The sequence below is a fragment of the Zootoca vivipara genome, chromosome 6, assembly GCF_965207765.1.
Source record: "Zootoca vivipara chromosome 6, rZooViv2.hap1.1, whole genome shotgun sequence".
NCBI lineage: Eukaryota > Metazoa > Chordata > Lepidosauria > Squamata > Lacertidae > Zootoca > Zootoca vivipara.
This window is the reverse complement of record NC_142589.1, coordinates 80,093,930-80,112,088: the sequence shown is the minus strand read 5'-3', so window position 1 is coordinate 80,112,088 and position 18,159 is coordinate 80,093,930. Positions and strand designations below refer to the sequence as shown.

The 18,159-nt window shown below is 45.3% G+C and overlaps 1 protein-coding gene and 1 long non-coding RNA gene across 2 annotated transcripts; one reads left to right on the top strand and one right to left on the bottom strand.

Moving 5' to 3' along the window:
* The first annotated feature begins 38 nt into the window (after window positions 1-38).
* Window positions 39-3,827, top strand: LOC148685482 (uncharacterized). Its single transcript, XR_015950722.1, has 2 exons — window positions 39-339; window positions 3,427-3,827. It is a non-coding gene; the product is annotated as an uncharacterized LOC148685482 (long non-coding RNA).
* A 1,830-nt stretch (window positions 3,828-5,657) lies between these two features.
* On the bottom strand, window positions 5,658-17,800 carry LOC148685481 (cytochrome P450 2G1-like). The gene is made up of 9 exons (XM_088672815.1): window positions 17,630-17,800; window positions 14,296-14,458; window positions 12,574-12,723; window positions 11,444-11,604; window positions 9,602-9,778; window positions 9,302-9,443; window positions 8,317-8,504; window positions 7,883-8,024; window positions 5,658-5,845 (listed from the first exon to the last, which is right to left on the bottom strand). The coding sequence occupies exons 1-9, from the start codon at window positions 17,798-17,800 to the stop codon at window positions 5,658-5,660; spliced, it is 1,482 nt and encodes a 493-aa protein (XP_088528941.1).
* Window positions 17,801-18,159: the final 359 nt, after the last annotated feature.

The following is an 18,159-nucleotide window of genomic DNA, read 5'->3' as shown; positions in this document are numbered from 1 at the left end:
TTAAGCAACTTTCAGTTCTGTGGTGCACAATCTAGCAAGTGGAGGAGACTCTGCCTGCCTCAGATCACATCCGACTTTAAAGGGGCAGTTGGGGCTCAACTGCTTCCTACATTGGTTGTCCAGTAACTTCTTCTCTGAATGTAGGTTTTTGGCGGAATGAGTTGCTGGCGTTCTGTACCTTTACCAAGGCAACGGGGAGACTCCACCATAAGATTCACTTTTGGGTGGGGACTCCTGGTTGTGAATGTTTTGGCGGATAGACGTCCTGGTATTTCAGCTGATTTTGAAGCGTTCAAATCTTGAAAACACAAGAAGTGGATGAAAGACACTTTCTAAGTGGTAAGCTATGGTTCTCATTCTAGGACTGAGAGTTACATCTTTGCGTAACGAGGACTTTGAAAGAGATAAAAGCAACAATCCAAATTAAGCTTCTTTCTAGTCATGCCACTTTGAGTATAGAATGGATAAATGAGAATCAAAAGTCTGGGGGTGGGATATAGAGCTTAGATCCAAATTTTCTACTGCAAAGGAGGGTCAAAGGACAGATCCAAAGGAGTTTCTTTTTTAAAGGGGGAGAAGTGTGGCAAATGAATTTGTATCTTTCGCAGGAACTTGCAACAACCCAGACTCTACTTTCCTCTGATTTTCTGACTCCCCCACCCCACCCAGCACAAAGAGACATATACCTTTTTTTTCATGTATAAGACTAGGTTTTTTCCTTTAAAATAATGTCCAAAATTAATTAGGGAGAAGGGGACGACAGAGGACGAGATGGTTGGACAGTGTTCTCGAAGCTACGAACATGAGTTTGACTAAACTGTGGGAGGCAGTGGAAGACAGAAGTGCCTGCCGTGCTATGGTCCATGGGGTCATGAAGAGTCGGACACGACTAAATGACTAAACAACAACAACATCAATTCTTATCCTATCCATTCTGGAGGAAACCAGCCCTGAGTGCTCACTGGAAGGACAGATCCTGAAGCTGAGGCTCCAATACTTTGGCCACCTCATGAGAAGAGGACTCCCTGGAAAAGACTCTAATGTTGGGAAAGATTGAGGGCACAAGGAGAAGGGGACGACAGAGGACGAGATGGTTGGACAGTGTTCTCGAAGTCTTGTGGCCACCCCTATCTGGAAAAACACTGTGACATGTGATACACACTTTGCAAACTAATCTAAATTCATTAGATACATGAAGAGACCCCAAAAATAATAAAAACATCTTTTGTTAAAAAAGCAGAGTCCTACCTACTAGGAATTCTAGGTAACAATATCCCATATGAAAAAACCAACATATTTTTATACGCATCAACAGCGGCCAGAGTAACAATTGCAAAAATCTGGAAAGGAACCAACAAAAGGGGACTGGATAGATAAACTATGTGAATACTTGGAGTTAGCTATATTAACAGACTTAATACGACAAAAACCGAAAGACAAGATTAAGAAACAATGGGAATGCTTAAATGACTATTTAAAGAAAATAGGCATGGGAAATAAAACATGGCTATGTTTAGACTAACCCTGCAGGACATGAAAAACAAGAGAAATTTTTTTTCTAGACTAATAACTATGTATACAAGATAGTATATTATTATGAGACAGAATAAAGAAATAATAAAATATAAAATTACTGTGCTGAAAGTGGTGGAAGTGCTTTAAGACATATTGAAATTTGTTGTTAAATATTTTTTCTTTTTCTTTCCTTCTTACTTGCCTTTTCTAAACTATTTTCTTTTTCTTTTCTTTATACTTTTTCTTTTCTTTATTCCCTAACGTTTACTTTTCTCTTTTTCTATCAATTTACCAAAAAGAAGTTAGCTCAATAGCTTATTCTATTATTGTACATTAAGATCAAGAATGAGGGATATATAATAAATAATGGAATGTACAATGAATGTATTTTTATTTCTTCTTTTATTCAACGTATTTGCTGTAAATCTTGTGAATAAAAACTTTAATTAAAAAAAATTCATTAGAAAGGCTTCAAGGGCAGATGAAATTTGGACTTCTGTCCTCTGGTCTCCCCACCATAAAATATTGATGCGATGAGTTAAAACCAATTAACACAAAGTTAAAACAAACTGAAAACTTGAGAGGTGCGGAATGACCAAGAGTCTCCTCTTCACCAGTCGGTAATTTAATTTCCATCTGCTGTTATAACTGTTCTGTTTTATGTACCTTGTAAAATGGGGGGGGAATTAAAAGGAAATCAAATCCCTAATCCAGCCCCCCCCCCAAAAAAAAGTCCTCCTGAAAATTCATCAGCCTTTTTGTGCAAATTTTGCCTCACATTGCCTTTTTATATACACAAATGCCTAATAAGCAGATTTCCCTAATGCAATAAACCATTTCCCTAATGCAATGCATTTGTGTATGTTATTTTTTCTGTCATAGACCTTTTTATGCATGCTTTATACTGCCAGGATTTGCATCTTGGTACCCTTACTTGGCTGGGGGACTTACGCTGCAAAATTCGGAGAAGTGCAAATTTCAAGGGATGGCCACGATCCAATTCATGGCTTGTTTCAGAAAGCACACAGCCTCCAATGAAACACATCCCTTGCTTCCCATTTTACTGCTCTTGTCACTTTCAAAGCTGTTTCCTTTAGTCACATTTGTATTTAAAGTTCTGAGTTGTCTCAAGTCACAAGGTAGTCAATCATTGGTAATAGCTGTTGGTTTTCATATAAATTAGTTGGCTTCAGGCACCAGGACCGTTGGAGACCAACTCTGCACTACAAAAATGTCTGCAAATGTGACCTGAAGGTTGGCACTGTGGGAATCCCTTACATATGACCTTAATGCTTGGAGACATTAGCAGTGACCAGAGGAGGAATGACCGCTGGAAGGAGCACAGAGAGAAGAAACGCCCTGGTGCATCTGCAGCAACACATCTGGATGCCTACATCTGCCCCATCTGCAACAAAACATGTCTATCCTGTGCAGATCTCTACAACCACAGCAGGCGCTGTAACTCTCTAATGGCTTGACTTCACCCTCAAAGGTGCCCTCTTCCATTGTCTCCCAAGATAGACGGATGCCAACCAGTTATTGTACATCTGTGGTGGGCAAAGGTTTGTGCATGATTGGTAAGTAGCTATATATAAATACATAATGCTATTAAATTAAATTTCCCTCGCCCATGTGTAAGAAGGTGTATAAATATTTTTCATGCAATATTCTTTGCTGTTGTCTTTGTCCATGGAGTTTTCTTGGCAGGGATAGTGGAGTGGCTTGCCGGTTCCTTCTCCAGGTGGATCACGTTTAGTCAAAACTCTCCGCTATGACCTGTCCATCTTGGGTGGCCCTGCATGGCATAGCTCATAGCTTCTCTGAGTTATTCATGCTTTTGAATTATGGTGCTGGAGGAGACTCTTGAGAGTCCCATGGACTGCAAGAAGATCAAACCTATCCATTCTGAAGGAAATCAGCCCTGAGTGCTCACTGGAAGGACAGATCCTGAAGCTGAGGCTCCAATACTTTGGCCACCTCATGAGAAGAGAAGACTCCCTGGAAAAGACCTTGATGTTGGGAAAGATGGAGGGCACAAGGAGAAGGGGACGACAGAGGACGAGATGGTTGGCAGTGTTCTCGAAGCTACGAACATGAGTTTGACCAAACTGCGGGAGGCAGTGCAAGACAGGAGTGCCTGGCGTGCTATGGTCCATGGGGTCACGAAGAGTCGGACATGACTAAACGACTAAACAACAACAACAACAACAACAATTCTTTGATGCATATTCTTTTTTTAGCTACAAGGTGTTATAAGAATTCTAAGGTCTCAAATATAAATTAAATGTTCATAAATGTACGAGGCAAACACATACAGTGGTCCCTCGACTTACAAATGACTCGACATCCATAGATTTCGACTTACGAACGGGACAAATGGCCGCACACTTACAAATTTTTCTATAGCTGAACGGAAACCGTTTGCGGCTTTACATGTGGTTTCCTTCGACTTACTTTTTTTTTTTTCCTATGGGAAGGCATGCTTCAACTTACGAACTTTTCGACCTACGAATGTGCATTCGGAACGGATTAAGTTCATAAGTCGAGGGACCACTGTACATAAGTATATAAACCACGTGTCTGAAATAGTACATGAGAGCAATCCAAAATGAAGCCATTTTGACTTTCCCAAATTGACCTCAAATATTTCTCTGCAAGGAGAAAAGAAATGAGAAAGCCTCCCCGTTGTCTTTTGCTTACAAATCCTGTCATAAGGGTGCCTTTGTGTATGAATAGGGTGAGCCTGTGACCTGGATTCAGGAACTAAACCATCACAAAAGAATTACCAGGCTGCCCAAGCATAGCAATCAGTGACCAGTATCAGGTATCCTGGCAACCATGATATCTGCTGTAGACTGCCTCCTTCTGTGATGTATATATACGTATGCTTTTGGGGGGGGTGGTCTTGGGCTACAGGGTGGGCATTTTCAAAAGTCTATATAAGGGCTTGCACACCATTGTTCTGAGTTCTCTCCTCCCTTCTGCGTATGGTGAGTGGGGACCCTGTTGCAACAGTTCCTTTAATAAAGATCAGGCTTACTAGCTACTTTGCTTCTCAATATACTCCGGTTGGCTTCTGTAATTTTCTCCTACCGATAGGGGACCCAATTAAGGACTCTATACAGCAGGCATGTCAAACCTGCGGCCCTCCAGATGTTTTGGCCTACAAATCCCATGATCCCTAGCTAGCAGGACCAGTGGTTGGGGAAGATGGGAATTGTAGTCCAAAACATCTGGAGGGCCGCAGGTTTGACATGCCTGCTATACAGGCTCTTGGATACCCCATAAGGGAAAAGGAGCAGTGTTTTGTTTTTTTCTTATAACAGTTTGGATAGCCAGCCAGGAGTTTCGGTTGACCAGATTCTGGGGCGAGGAATTAGATATATCCATTTTTGCAAATGTTAATTTTTTTCAATAAATGTGCAATTCATTGTGGCTGTCTTGAAACCCCTTGTGCTATTCATCCACCCATCCATCCATTCATCCAACCTTTATTGGCATAATTTGTATTATTACTTTCCTTAGTGGGTCGTGCAAATCAATATTCTGGGAACAGGGCAGGGGACACTGGGGATGAGCTTGTGCAGCCAAGACGAAGGTCCTCCAGAAAAGCTTGACAACCATTGATTTTAACAGAAATACAGCCCATCTCATCCTAGCGGAGAAGGAGACTGTGGCCAGGTGAGTTGGGTGTTTGCTCTGCCTGCTGCCCAGAAGGGAATACCTCAAGGACTCTGGTGACTTCCTTTCTTCTGATGGTGCTCCTTCTCCTTGCATGGGCAGGAGAGCCAGTGTGGTGTAGTGGTTAAGAGCAGTAGACTCGTAATCTGGGGAACAGGGTTCGCATCCCCGCTCCTCCACATGCAGCTGCTGGGTGACCTTGGGCTAGTCACACTTCTCTGAAGTCTCTCAGCCCCACTTACCTCACAGAGTGTTTGTTGTGGGGTGAGGTAGGGAAAGGAGAATGTTAGCCGCTTTGAGACTCCTTCAGGTAGTGATAAAGCGGGATATCAAATCCAAACTCTTCTTCTCTTTTTCTTCTTCAAATAGAGGATTGTCCTACATGGCCAATCTCTCAGGAGTACATAGGTACTGAGAGAAAAACCGAGATCTTCTTGTGCCCTGACACAGGAAGGGAGAGATCAGTGTTGGCGCCGGGACACGGACAGCTGGTATTTGGGGGGCACCTTCCCAATGCCCACGGCCGCCGGTGCGAGGCTGATCTGGCTGGGTGGCACAGGGGAGTGGAGGGTGAAGGTTTGCAGGATGGTGGTGAAGAAGAGGAACAGCTCCATGCGGGCCAACCCTTCGCCCATGCAGATACGCTTCCCTGCCAGGAGGAAAACAAAAACAAAATCTGTAGGGCAGTGTCATGGGACTGTAACAGGTCAGGAAGAGGAATCAAGACCTGAAGTGCAGTCAGCTTTTATGTGCAATAGCAAAAACATAACAGAGTTCATCTGGGCTAATCTGCCCTAGTTGAAGACGTTGCTGCGATTGGTGTCCTCCTTCCCCTCTCTAGTCCTCTCCCTCTGGACTCTTCCCAAGCAGACGTAAATGGCGGCGAGGCCAAGGGAACCCCCTCTGGGCCTGCCGGCCCCATTGCTCAGCAACGTGAGTTGTTCTTCATGATCTGAGTTTCAGTGGAGGCAGAGCCGACTTCAGCATATCTGGCGCCCTGGTGCAAAGATCCCTCTGGCGCTCCCCCGCCCCGTTTCCCAGCGCGGCTGTCTGGTGGGCGCAGCAGCGCGTCTGCCCCCTGGCAGCCCGGCGCCCTGGCACCATGCGCCACCCAGCCTTGCCTTAGAGCCGGCCATGAGTGGAGGAGGAGAGCTAGCTGGAGGGGCTGTCCGGCTGCTGTGCCAAAACCCACCCAATTAAGCCAATAAAAAACTCAGTGGGCGCAAGATGTAGTGGGAACAATTATTGATAGACACCGATAGCTTATGGCTGTATAGGCAGTAAAAGAAAGTCTTAAGTAGCTGTTGCCTGCAAGGATGGTCTAAAAGAGCCGAGATGTCTTTGTGTGCTATTATAGGTAAAAAGTAAAGGAACCCTGGACAGTTAAGACCAATCAAAGGTGACAATGGGGTTGCGGTGCTCATCTTGCTTTCAGGGCGAGGGAGCCGGTGTTTGTCCACAGACAGCTTTCCAGGTCATGTGGACCTGGCGCAACGGGACACCGTGACAAAAACCATCCTCTGATGTAAAGAGTGTACAATTTTTTAAAAAATAAAAATTTAAAACTTCGGGGGGGGGGGCACACCGTGTACTTTCCCACCACAGCGGTACCTATTTATCTACTTGCATGCACTGGCATGCTTTTGAACTGCTAGGTTGGCAGGAGCTGGGACAGAGCAACAGGAGCTCACCCTGTCATGGGGATTCGAACCGCTGACCTTCTGATCGGCAAGCCCAAGAGGCTTAGTGGTTTATACCACAGCGCCACCTGTGTCCCTTATGCTATTATAACATACATTTAAACAGTACCTCCTCCATGAGAGATCCAGAGGGTTCCAACATGGAAACAGGCCTTTTCTGCAGTGGCTCCCTGTTTGTGGGATGCTTATAAATTATAAATCTTTAGGTGCCAGGCGAAATTGTTCCTCTTGAAACATGCCTTTTGCCACTAACTATCTGTGGCCCCATGCAGTGGGTAGGGGGTTTGTAATGTATTCTTTTAATAGGGCGTGCACCAGCAGGTTGATGGGGACGCGGGTGGCGCTGTGGGTTAAACCACTGAGCCTAGGGCTTGCCGATCAGAAGGTCGGTGGTTCGAATCCCCACAATGGGGTGAGCTCCCGTTGCTCAGTCCCAGCTCCTGCCAACCTAGCAGTTTGAAAGCACGTCAAAGTACAAGTAGATAAATAGGTACCGCTACAGCGGGAAGGTAAACGCCATTTCCATGCGCTACTCTGGTTCGCCAGAAGTGGCTTTGTCATGCTGGCCACATGACCCGGATGCTGTACGCCGGCTCCCTCGGCCAATAACACGAGATGAGTGCCGCAACCCCAGAGTCGGTAACAACTGGACCTAATGGTCAGTTTTTACCTTTACTTTACCTTTACCAACAGGTTGATAAGTGGTCAACCCAGCCCCTCTCCCACACTGTCCTTGGCAGGTATAATGCAGGAGGTCCCTGCAGGATCAGGCCACCCTAGCCCGGCATCTTGTTCTCCCTGTGGCCCCCAGATGCCTGTGAGAAGCCAAGACAGGCAGGAGCCAAGCAGAGGGTCCTTTCTCTGACCCTCCAGAGAAGGATGGCCCAAAGATGAATCTCATAGGAGATAGACCACCCATCAACCCCACTCCCCACTCCCCTCCTATTGGAATGGAAGGAGCCCCCTTCCATCCCCCCCCAACGTACCTGCTGAGAAAGGCATGAACGCCTCCACCTTCTTGAAGCAGCCTTGGCTATCCAGGAATCTCCCCGGGTCAAACTCTTGAGGGTTGGAGTGCTGCTCTGAGTCATAGTGAACGCTGCTCAGCAAAGGATAGATGTAGGTGCCCTGCGAGAATAGTGTGTGTGTGTGTGTGTTTATATATATAAACATAAGAAACGTCTGGCTGCTGGATCAGGCCAAAGGGGGCCCTTCTGCTCCAGAATCCTGTTCTCACAGTGGCCAAATACCCCTTTAGGAGCCCAGGAGTCTAGACAGACTGCCTCTGGAACTGGAGGCGGGGGGGGCCTGAACTCAAATCCTGTCCCCACCCCCACCCCCATCCTAGGAGTCTCACACCAATTGCTTTGAGGGCCAAAAGGCTGGATCCTGACCCCTCTGTCCTTGCTGAGAATCTAACCTTGGGGATGACGTATCCCTTGAAGTCGATGTCTTTCGTGGCAGCGTGCGGAAGACCCATGGGCAGGATATCGCTGAATCTCTGGATCTCATGCAAGACAGCCTCCATGTAAGGCATTTTGTTCCTGTCCTCAGTGGCTGGAATCCGATCCCTTCCAATCACTCGATCGATTTCCTCGTGGAGTTTTTCTGGGGGGGGGAGAGCAGTTGAGCTGAGATTCCTGCGTTACAGGGGGCTGGACAAGACGACCCTTTGGATCCTTTCCAACTCTGTGGTTCTGTGATTCTATGACCGAACACCTGTTCACAATCAGGAATGTTTCCACCGCCCAAAAATAGCAACTTCAAGGCCTTGATGCGACATTATCGGTTGAGTGCCAACTGGCTTCAGTGGCAAGGAGTGCCTTTTGCAATCCACGACTGGCCCTCCAGCTATGGCCATTTCTGGACTGGGATAGCCTGGACATGCCTCTACATGCCCTGTTAATCTCACATCTTGACTACTACAGTCCATTCTTGTTGGGGCTTCCCTTGCGGGTAGGAAACGCCTGTTTGTTTGTTTGTTTGTTTGTTTGTTTTACCGTTAGGAACCAAAGGAGGGGAGGGGGCTTAAATCACAGAATCATAGAATGGTAGAGTTGAAAGGGATCCTGAGGGTCATGTAGTCCAGCCCCCAGCTCTTTTGCTCAAATCCTCTTTGCAGGTTTCCCACTGAGCCGCTGTGAAAAGAGGAGGCTGGACTAGATGGGGCCCCCTTTGGCTTGATCCAGCAGAGACCTATAAAGACCTTTTCAGAAAGACAGAACGGCAGGCCAGTGTGAAGATGTTGAGCTTTCTAAAATATATAACCAATCCACACGCCCCTCTGTGGGGACATGTGCCCTTAGGGTCTGCACTGCTGCCTTCCATCGTCAGCTTGTTCTGCCCCTGTAGCAATTCTTGTGTTTCTCGCATGTTGGAGGGAGGTTTCCTCCTCCTGCCCTCACCTTGAATCTGTGGGTACTTCAGCATGATGAGGAATCCATATCTCAGGGTGGTGCCGATCGTCTCTGTCCCAGCAAAGAACAAGTTGAAGGTGGACATGACCAAATTCTCCATGGAAAATTCAGAAGCCGGGTCATTCTTTTCCTGCCAAGAGATCGAGGTCAGCTATGATGCCTGCATTGAAGGGGGTCAGACTAGATGGCACTTGGGGTTCTCTTCCCATTCCACTATTCTCTGAAACCTGCAGACAGCACATTTTAGGGGTGGGGCAAATGATGGAGATGAGGAAGTTCATCCCTTACCTGATCCATCTTAACTAAAAAGCAGTCAATGAAGTTGTGGGGGTCACGGGGATCCAGCGAGGCCTGCTGCATCTTGACCCTCTCCTCTATAAAGCGGATGATCCCCTGGGAACATTTGCTGCTCGAGTGGTGGGATCCGGGGATCTTCTCCATGATCTCCGGGAAAATATTGTACAGCTGCGGGGGAAGAAGATGGGGAGCAATGGAAGGGTAACTTGAGGTTGTGCCTCTTGCAAACTCAGATTACACAAAACGGCACGTGTTGAGGCTCATGCCTTCTTGGAAACCCTGACTCTTAAAAAAAAATGATTTTCCAAATAATTAGAAATCAAACCAAATTACTTTAATTTAATATAATTTCTTAAAATCAGGTTTCCTGCTCTCGTTGCAATCATATATTCCTCCAATATATTCCTCCAAAGCTGCTCATTTCGTATTTAGTCTCCAGATGACATTCTTCACTTGCCATTAAACCATTCTTCCAGCTGTCTGCTTTTTCACCTTACAAACAGCACCTCCGTTTCATCTTGTAAATATATAATCCATTTCACGTGTGTAGCATTTTTGTTCCAGACAAAGAGCTCAGTTCTTTCTCTCGTCGTGCAATTCTTTGCAGCGTTTATCTGAGTGAAACAAGGTCATATTCCCTCCCTTCTGCTGCTATCAAGCTGACGTGTGAACCGCAGCCATAAAAACCCCTCATAATGAACTTTCCAGACATCCGCCATCAAATTCCCCCTCTGGAGTTCTTTCTTGGCATACAGTAAACAGCAAAATCTTTTCTAAGATTCCGTCTCTCTTCAGCAGCAGTCCACCTGTGGGTCACCCCCCCTTCCTTCAACAACACCCCCATCCGGTAGTGGTCATAGTCCCACTCTCTTCTGCCTTAGTCAGACCACACTTGGAATATTGTGTCCAATTAAGGGTAACACAATTTAAGAAAGATGTTGACAAGCTGGAATGTGTGCAGAGAAGGGCAACCAAGATGATCAAGGGTCAGGAAACCAAGCCTGATGAGGAACGGTTGAAGGAGCTGGGTATGTTTAGCCTGGAAAAGAGGAGACTGAGAGGAGATATGAGAGCCATCTTCAAATATCTTAAGGGTTGTCACATGGAAGGTGGAGCAAGCTTGTTTTCTCCTACTCTGGAGGGTAGGACTCAAACCAATGGCTTCAAGTTACAAGAAAGGAGATTCTGACTAAACAGTCGGAAAAACTTTCTGACAGTAAGAGCTGTTCAGCAGTGGAACATATTCCCATGAGAGGTGGTGAACTCTCCTTCCTTGGAGGTTTTTAAACAGGTTGGATGGCCCTCTGTCAGGGATGCTTAAGCTGATTTTCCTGCATTGCAGGGGGTTGGACTAGATGACCCTCGGGCTCCCTTCCAACTCTAAGATTCTTTGATTCTATGACACTATGAAGGGGCCCATTTGACTAAAAGATCTTATTGGACTCAATGCTTACCTTCCAAACCTTACTGAAAGACACTGAAATACTTAAAGAGACCGTAACAGAAAATGCAAACAATCGCTTTTGTTTTCATATGTTATTTATGGGTGGTTTGTTGCTGTATATGAGTGTTTCGAATTATTGCAATGCAAAATGATAAACAAAGAACGTACAAATAATAATGGCGGTGATGGCACACGCAGGAGTAGAATCCTTTTTATTGTTTAATAAGTATTCATTTGCAAAGAGAACCTCTGGAACTGGGCTGCATCTTTGCCTTTCCAGACTGTGACACTTTGCTGTTTCATTTTTTGATTCTTTGCTTTTTAAAAAACGATAGTGATAATAATTAAGGTGTAGAGATATGGGGTGGTGGTTCTCCATCCGCCCTCACCTGAGACGAGGGCAGGCTGGCCACGCGGAACCGTTCTGTGATCAGCTTGGTCAAGGTGAGGAATTTCTCGTTGTCGTACTGGAATCTATTCCCAAAGACGATGGAGCAGATGACGTTTGAGACGGCTTGGCTGAGGATGAAAGTGGGATCAAAGGGCGTCCCTAGTGGGGAGAGACAGACAGCAGGAGGGAAGAAAGAGTATTATTTATTTCATTTTCATTTTCATTATTTTCATTTTCATCTTCAAACTTGAAAAAATAATCCAAATGCAAAATACAAATATGGTCCACACAATTAATGTTGACTTCCCTCCCAACTCCTTCCACGGTTTATTTTGTTAACTTCTTTTCCACTACATATTTCTCCCCTTACCCCCCCCCATATTATATCTCAATATCTCTTACTGCTGAATTTACTCTTTTACTGTTAACCTTTTAATACGTTTGCAATGAGTTTCCGGTTAATCTACAAAACTTATTGTCCTGATTTCTTCTCTAATAATAATAATAATAATAACAATAATAATTTATTTATACCCTGCCCATCTGGCTGGGTTTCCCCAGCCACTCTGGGCAGCTTCCAACAGAAAAATAAAATACAATAATTTTTTAAACATTAAAAGCCTCCCTAAACAGGGCTGCCTTCAGATGTCTTCTAAAAATCTGGTAGCTGTTTTTCTCTTTGACATCTGATGGGAGGGTGTTCCACAGGGCGGGCGCCACTACCGAGAAGGCCCTCTGCCTGGTTCCCTGCAACTTGGCTTCTCGCAACGAGGGAACCACCAGAAGGCCCTCGGAGGTGGACCTCAGTGTCCGAGCAGAACGATGGGGGTGGAGACGCTCCTTCAGGTATACTGGATCGAGGCCATTTAGGGCACTTTGAATTGTGCTCGGAAACATACTGGGAGCCAATATAGATCTTTCCCAGTCATGCCATTTCTGTATATGCCATTAACTTTGTCTGCCATTCCTCCTTCGTTGGTATTGTATATACGCCATACGAACTGCTACAAGAAAGAGTCTGCATTTAGCAAAAGCACACAATGGCTACGCCAGCCTCTCAAGTGCAGACCAAGCAGCACAGAGTCTTCTAGAGGCGACCAATCTTTATGAATTTCTTCGGGGACCTACCACGTGTCATATGGAACTCCTCTGCCAGGCACTGAGCCTCCTCCTGGATCCGCTCCTTGATGGACCGTTTCCCCATCCCAAAATTCCTCAAGGTGGTGAGGCTGAACCTGCGGAGCTGCCTCCACCGATCACCATTGGCAAAGACCACCCCTGGGCAAGCAATATTATTAATGTATGTATGTATGTGGAGACCTAAAAGCACCACTGAGCTGTTATTATACAATTCCCATTTTTTTCTGGAGGCCACCCCCTTGGTTCCACGAACTCATCCCTATCACCCTCTGCCCCTCCCATATAAAAACCATTATTTAGAATATTTATTTGTTTGTCACATTTATATATTAGATCTATTGAAATAGCGGTTTGTGCGACCTGTTAAGCAATTACACAGTGATATTCAAGGCAGCAGCAATTCATTTGACATTTGTTCAAAACTCGATTAGAACTGTTTATTACTGTACTATGAATTCCACAAAATTGCAGAACTTCATCCAACAACACCAGCTTTTCAAAGCCTGGTAGTCCCTGACATCTCCAGCACCCTAATCCTGCCATTCTTTGTCTCTTAGCACCCTTCCAGGTGATCCCACTATCCCCCCCCCAGTAGACACTACCGCCCACCTTGGGGACCCCTGATGACATCCATCAGCATTTCAAGTTAACATGCACTCCTTGATAGAGGCCCAGCAATAAAATAAACCAGCAATTTTCCAGTAGATCTAGTTACAGGTACGTAGCCGTGTTGGTCTGCCATACGGTAGTCGAAACAAAATAAAACAATTCCTTCCAGTAGCACCTTAAAGGTAAAGGTAAAGGGACCCCTGACCATTTGGTCCAGTCGTGACCAACTCTGGGGTTGCGGCATTCATCTCACGTTATTGGCCAAGGGAGCCGGCGTACAGCTTCCAGGTCATGTGGCCAGCATGACAAAGCCGCTTCTGGCGAACCAGAGCAGCACACGGATACGCCGTTTACCTCCCTGCTTGCATTTTGACGTGCTTTCGAACTGCTAGGTTGGCAGGAGCTGGGACCAAGCAACAGGAGCTCACCCTGTCACAGGGATTCGAACTGTCGACCTTCTGATCGGCAAGCCCTAGGCTCAGTGGTTTAACCCACAGCGCCACCCGCGTCCCTTAAAGTAGCACCTTAGAGACAAACTAAGTTTGTCATTGGTATGAGCTTTCGTGTGCATCTGGAGAAGTGTGCATGCACACAAAAGCTCATACCAATGACAAACTTAGTTGGTCTCTAAGGTGCTACTTACGCGGGTAGCACTGTCGGTAGTGCATAAAGGGTGGTGCTGTGGGTTAAACTACTGAGCCTAGGGCTTGCCAATCAGAAGGTCGGCGGTTTGAATCCCCTTTACCTTTACCTTTAAGGTGCTACTGGAAGGAATTTTTTTATTTTGTTTCCAGTAGAGGTTGTCTCTTCTACATTCATCATTTTAAACATCGGCCAAGTAACATGTTACAAAAGTGAATATACATGGGTAAAGTGTGCATAGATTTGTGAAACTAACATATAAAAATATGATTATTGTTTATCAATATTAATCACCTGCCCTTCACCCTAAGGTGAATAAATGTTCACGGTTACCTTCACAAAAAAATAATGATTTGCAAACCCATGTACTATGCCCTCCAATAGGTCAGCGGAGCGATGGAGAAATGGCCTGAACTGCTCCCCGATATCCCCCTTTCCCGGCAAGGATGGACCCCTCACCGTGCTCATTGAAATCCTTGGAGAAAGACGGCAGCTGCCCTCTGCCACTGAAGTCCTCTGCCTGGTCCACCAGGGCTTCCTTCACTGCCTTGTAGCCGCACAAGACCACGACTCGCCGCAGCCCCAGGTAGACAGTGAAGACTGAGCCGTAGGCCTCCCTCAGCTGCCGGAAGAAGAGTGTCAGTCCCTTTTGAAGGAACATTTACCTGCCCTTCAGGTTGGGGTGGGAAGGGAGCCTCACAAGGATGGGCAAAGGGAGAAACAGGCAGGAGCTCTGGGGGAAAGACAGGAATTGCTCCTCTCCAAGGCCTTCCTTTCCTACTATGAGGCATTAGCTAAGAATATTAAGGGAACCCCAGACTTTCCAAGAGCTAGGACGCTCCAGTTGGCCAGCACTTAGCCAACACTCCTCAGGATTCAACACACTTCTGCTTCACTTCAAGGGCAGGTATTGCCTATACAGTTTCCAGATTCCAAAGGGATGTTATAGATGACAACTCTAAATTGTTTTTTTTAAATAAAAAAAGGCATATGGCATACTTTTGGAATGGGAAACTAAAGATGAGGAAGTTAAATCAGTAATGATTAAATGGGCACAGAATATAGGGCATAATATACAATTTTATGATTGGACAAAACTCTGGAAAGTGGACTTGAAGTTTACAGATTGCATATTGTTAAAAGATGATGTACAGATGGTATGTTACACCAACAAAATTGGTGAGAATGTATAAAACAGAACAAAGGAACTGTTGGGGGTGTAAAGAAGGGGAAGGTAGCTTTTATCATATGTGGTGGGAGTGTAAGAATATTCAAATCTTTTGGGAAATGATATATATTGAATTGAAAAAAATGTTTAAAATGACATTTATTTTAAAAACCAGAAGCTTTTTTGATAGGAATTTTAGGACAACTGCCAAAAGAAAAACAGACATTATTTATGTATGCGGTGGCGGCGGCGGCAAGAATTCTGATAACACAGAACTGGAAGACTGGAGAAATACCATCAAAGGAACAATGGCAAGAGAAGCTGGTTGAGTTGACAAAGTTAACAGATAAATTGCATAAAAAGACAATAGGGACTTTGAAAAAGAATGGGAACCTTTTACATCATATTTGCAGAAACAACAAAAATATATCGAGTCATTGGCAGGATTTAAATAAACATTTGCAATTTTATTTATAAAAAAACAAGAAACCCAATAGTATGAAAATATAGAAGTATATATAAACAGCACAATGTAATATGAGATGTAATAAACCAGGGATGGAAGCTGAGGGAAGTCAGCAGGGGAGGGGGAAATTGAAATTTGAATGTAATGTAATGATTATAGATATTGTTAAAAAAAACACCAATAAAAATTATTTAAAAAGAACACAAACTTTAAGGGCAGGTATACTTTCCTCCCCCTGCTTCCACTTCTAGTGTGGGTTTATGGCAAAATTGCCATGCCCACATTTCTGTAGGTTTTTTAAAAATAGGGAATCTTTCACCTTTCAAATAAAAGGTGTGGGCATTGTAAGAGTTGCTGCCTGGTTAAATTGTAGGGTGTGTGTGTGGCAGCATTTATATATGCCATCATTTTTATTTCACATAGCAAACCAAGTTTTCTGTATTCCTTTGGTGTTAGAAGTTTTCATGGGCATAAGTGTAAGGGTCAACACATACTCAAAGACCAGTGTGCATTATAACCAGGGCCGGATTTAGGTGTGATGAAGCCCTAAGCTACTGAAGGTAATGGGGCCCTTTAAATGTCCACCTGGCCTTTGTCAACAGCAAATGGTAGCTGTTTTTTTGTGTTGAATATATGCTAGATGGTCATTTATGGACCTCAAAGGTACAGTATCTCAAGCCATTTGCCCATGTTGCCATGCAACCAGTCCTTGCAGAATGTAGGCACCCTGTATATAGAAATGAGCAAATCAGTGATATTTCAGGGAGCAGGCTAGCAGGCGGGGGCCATGACTTGCATCACAGGAGCCTACACAACACAAAGCATGGTTGCTGTATGTAGGTTTTATTTTATTTGTTTTTTATCTTATATTTTGGAAATGTACATCCAGGTTTTTTCCTTTAATTTTTTTTTGGGGGGGGGGGCGGCCAAGAGAATGGGGCCCTAAACTATAGCTTGTGCAGCTTATACGTAAATCCGGCACTGATTATAACATCAGCAAAAGAACCTAAATTTCTCAGGAGTGGGTATATGAGTACTGGCTGAGAACATCTGAGTAACTCCTGAGTCCATACACTTGTAACAGACCTGTGAATATCAGGTTTTAGGGGACAATCGTGGGAAGGCTATTGCCTTCATGCTCTGACTGTGGGCTTCCCAGAGGCCCCTGTCTGTTCACTGTGGTGGGCTAGAGGAACCCCCTTTGGACAGATCCAGCAAGTCTCTTCTGGTGCTCTTGCATTCCTACAAAACTCATTAACCCGCATAGGGATTTAGTGAGAGTTGCAAACAGGCCTATCAGAAATGACGGTGTCTGTGTGGGGTGGGCTTAAGCTAATTGGGAGAACCTGATTGGAGGGGCTGGCTGTCTCTGGGGGGAATGGCATGTATCCAATTTTGATTGACAAGGGGATCTTTTAAGTAGTCAGCGTCCCTGGGGTTCAGCTCCATTCCTGCTAGTGAATTTGATCTCCCTCCCGCCCACCTCCTTTTTTCCTGCAGGTGTAGGTTGACCTTGCTATGGTACTGCCTGTATTCAGGGGTCAGTAGGAATTTTTTCCATTTGGCTGATTGGCTGTTGCCACTTGGTTTTTTCGCCTACTGCTTAGCAATAGTCACAGCTTGTTAGGGTTGGCAGGTTAGGCTTTGGTTGATGAGTTTGGGAGGGGCATCGCATGGAGGTGCATGCCCCTCAGTGGTTGCTCTTATAGAAGTATTCCGTTAAAGGAATCCTGGGGCTCCGGGGCTCTAGTCTTTACACCCCCGCACGGTGCGGGGCTGGGGCCTATACAGAGCACGAGCCTTGGGGAACATTTCTGGAGGGGGAGATTGCCTGTTGCTCAGTTATCTCCTCCACCATGCAGTGTTTACTTGACTTTCCTATTGCAGGAAGTCAGAGCTGGTCCTGTCCCACCGTGGGGCAGAAGTTTAACCAAAGCCTAAGGCCAACACTCAAAATTAATTGTAATTTTAAATAAAGTTGTGGCCAAAATTATGCCAAAACAAAAACCTAAAATAACGTGTCCGTCTGAGTTATTGGTTGGGAATTTCTGGGGGGTCTTGGCTCGCAAAGATGGATCCCCGACTGTGGGGCTGCTCATAGGCTTCCAATCTCCCCTGGCTTACCTTGCAGCTCAGTAAGGAGGCAAATGGAGACTCACCTTCTCCAGGGACTTGATCATGTTATTTGGGTCCAGTTGGAGAAAATTCCCCAGGATGGGGAGCGGAGTGGGTCCGGGGGGCAGACGGCCTTTGCCCTTCCATGCCAAGCCCAGGAAGAGGACGCCACAGATGCAAAGGAGCAGGAAGAAAGACCCAGAAAGCAGCTCCATGGAGGACCCTGGCCAAGAGATGCCCCCACTGGGCTATGGGGAGCCGCTGAGAGCCACAGCTGGACTTATAAGGGCGGCTGGGGAACACCCAACTTTCCACTTTGGTTATCCAGTAATTCCCGGTCCTCCGACCCATTTCCAAGTCAGCTGGGGGGAGTTTGCCATTTCCAACCAGGAAGTTAATTCGTTAACTTTTCAAGGATTACATGATAGCCATAAAAAGGGCATTTCATTGCAAATGTTGGACAGGGTACTGGGAATGAATCACAGAGAGGCTCATTAAGGTGGAGGGGGGGAATTGCCTTTTTCTTTTTAATACTATGATGTACATGTTTATGTTTTGCGGAGCAGGGCAAATC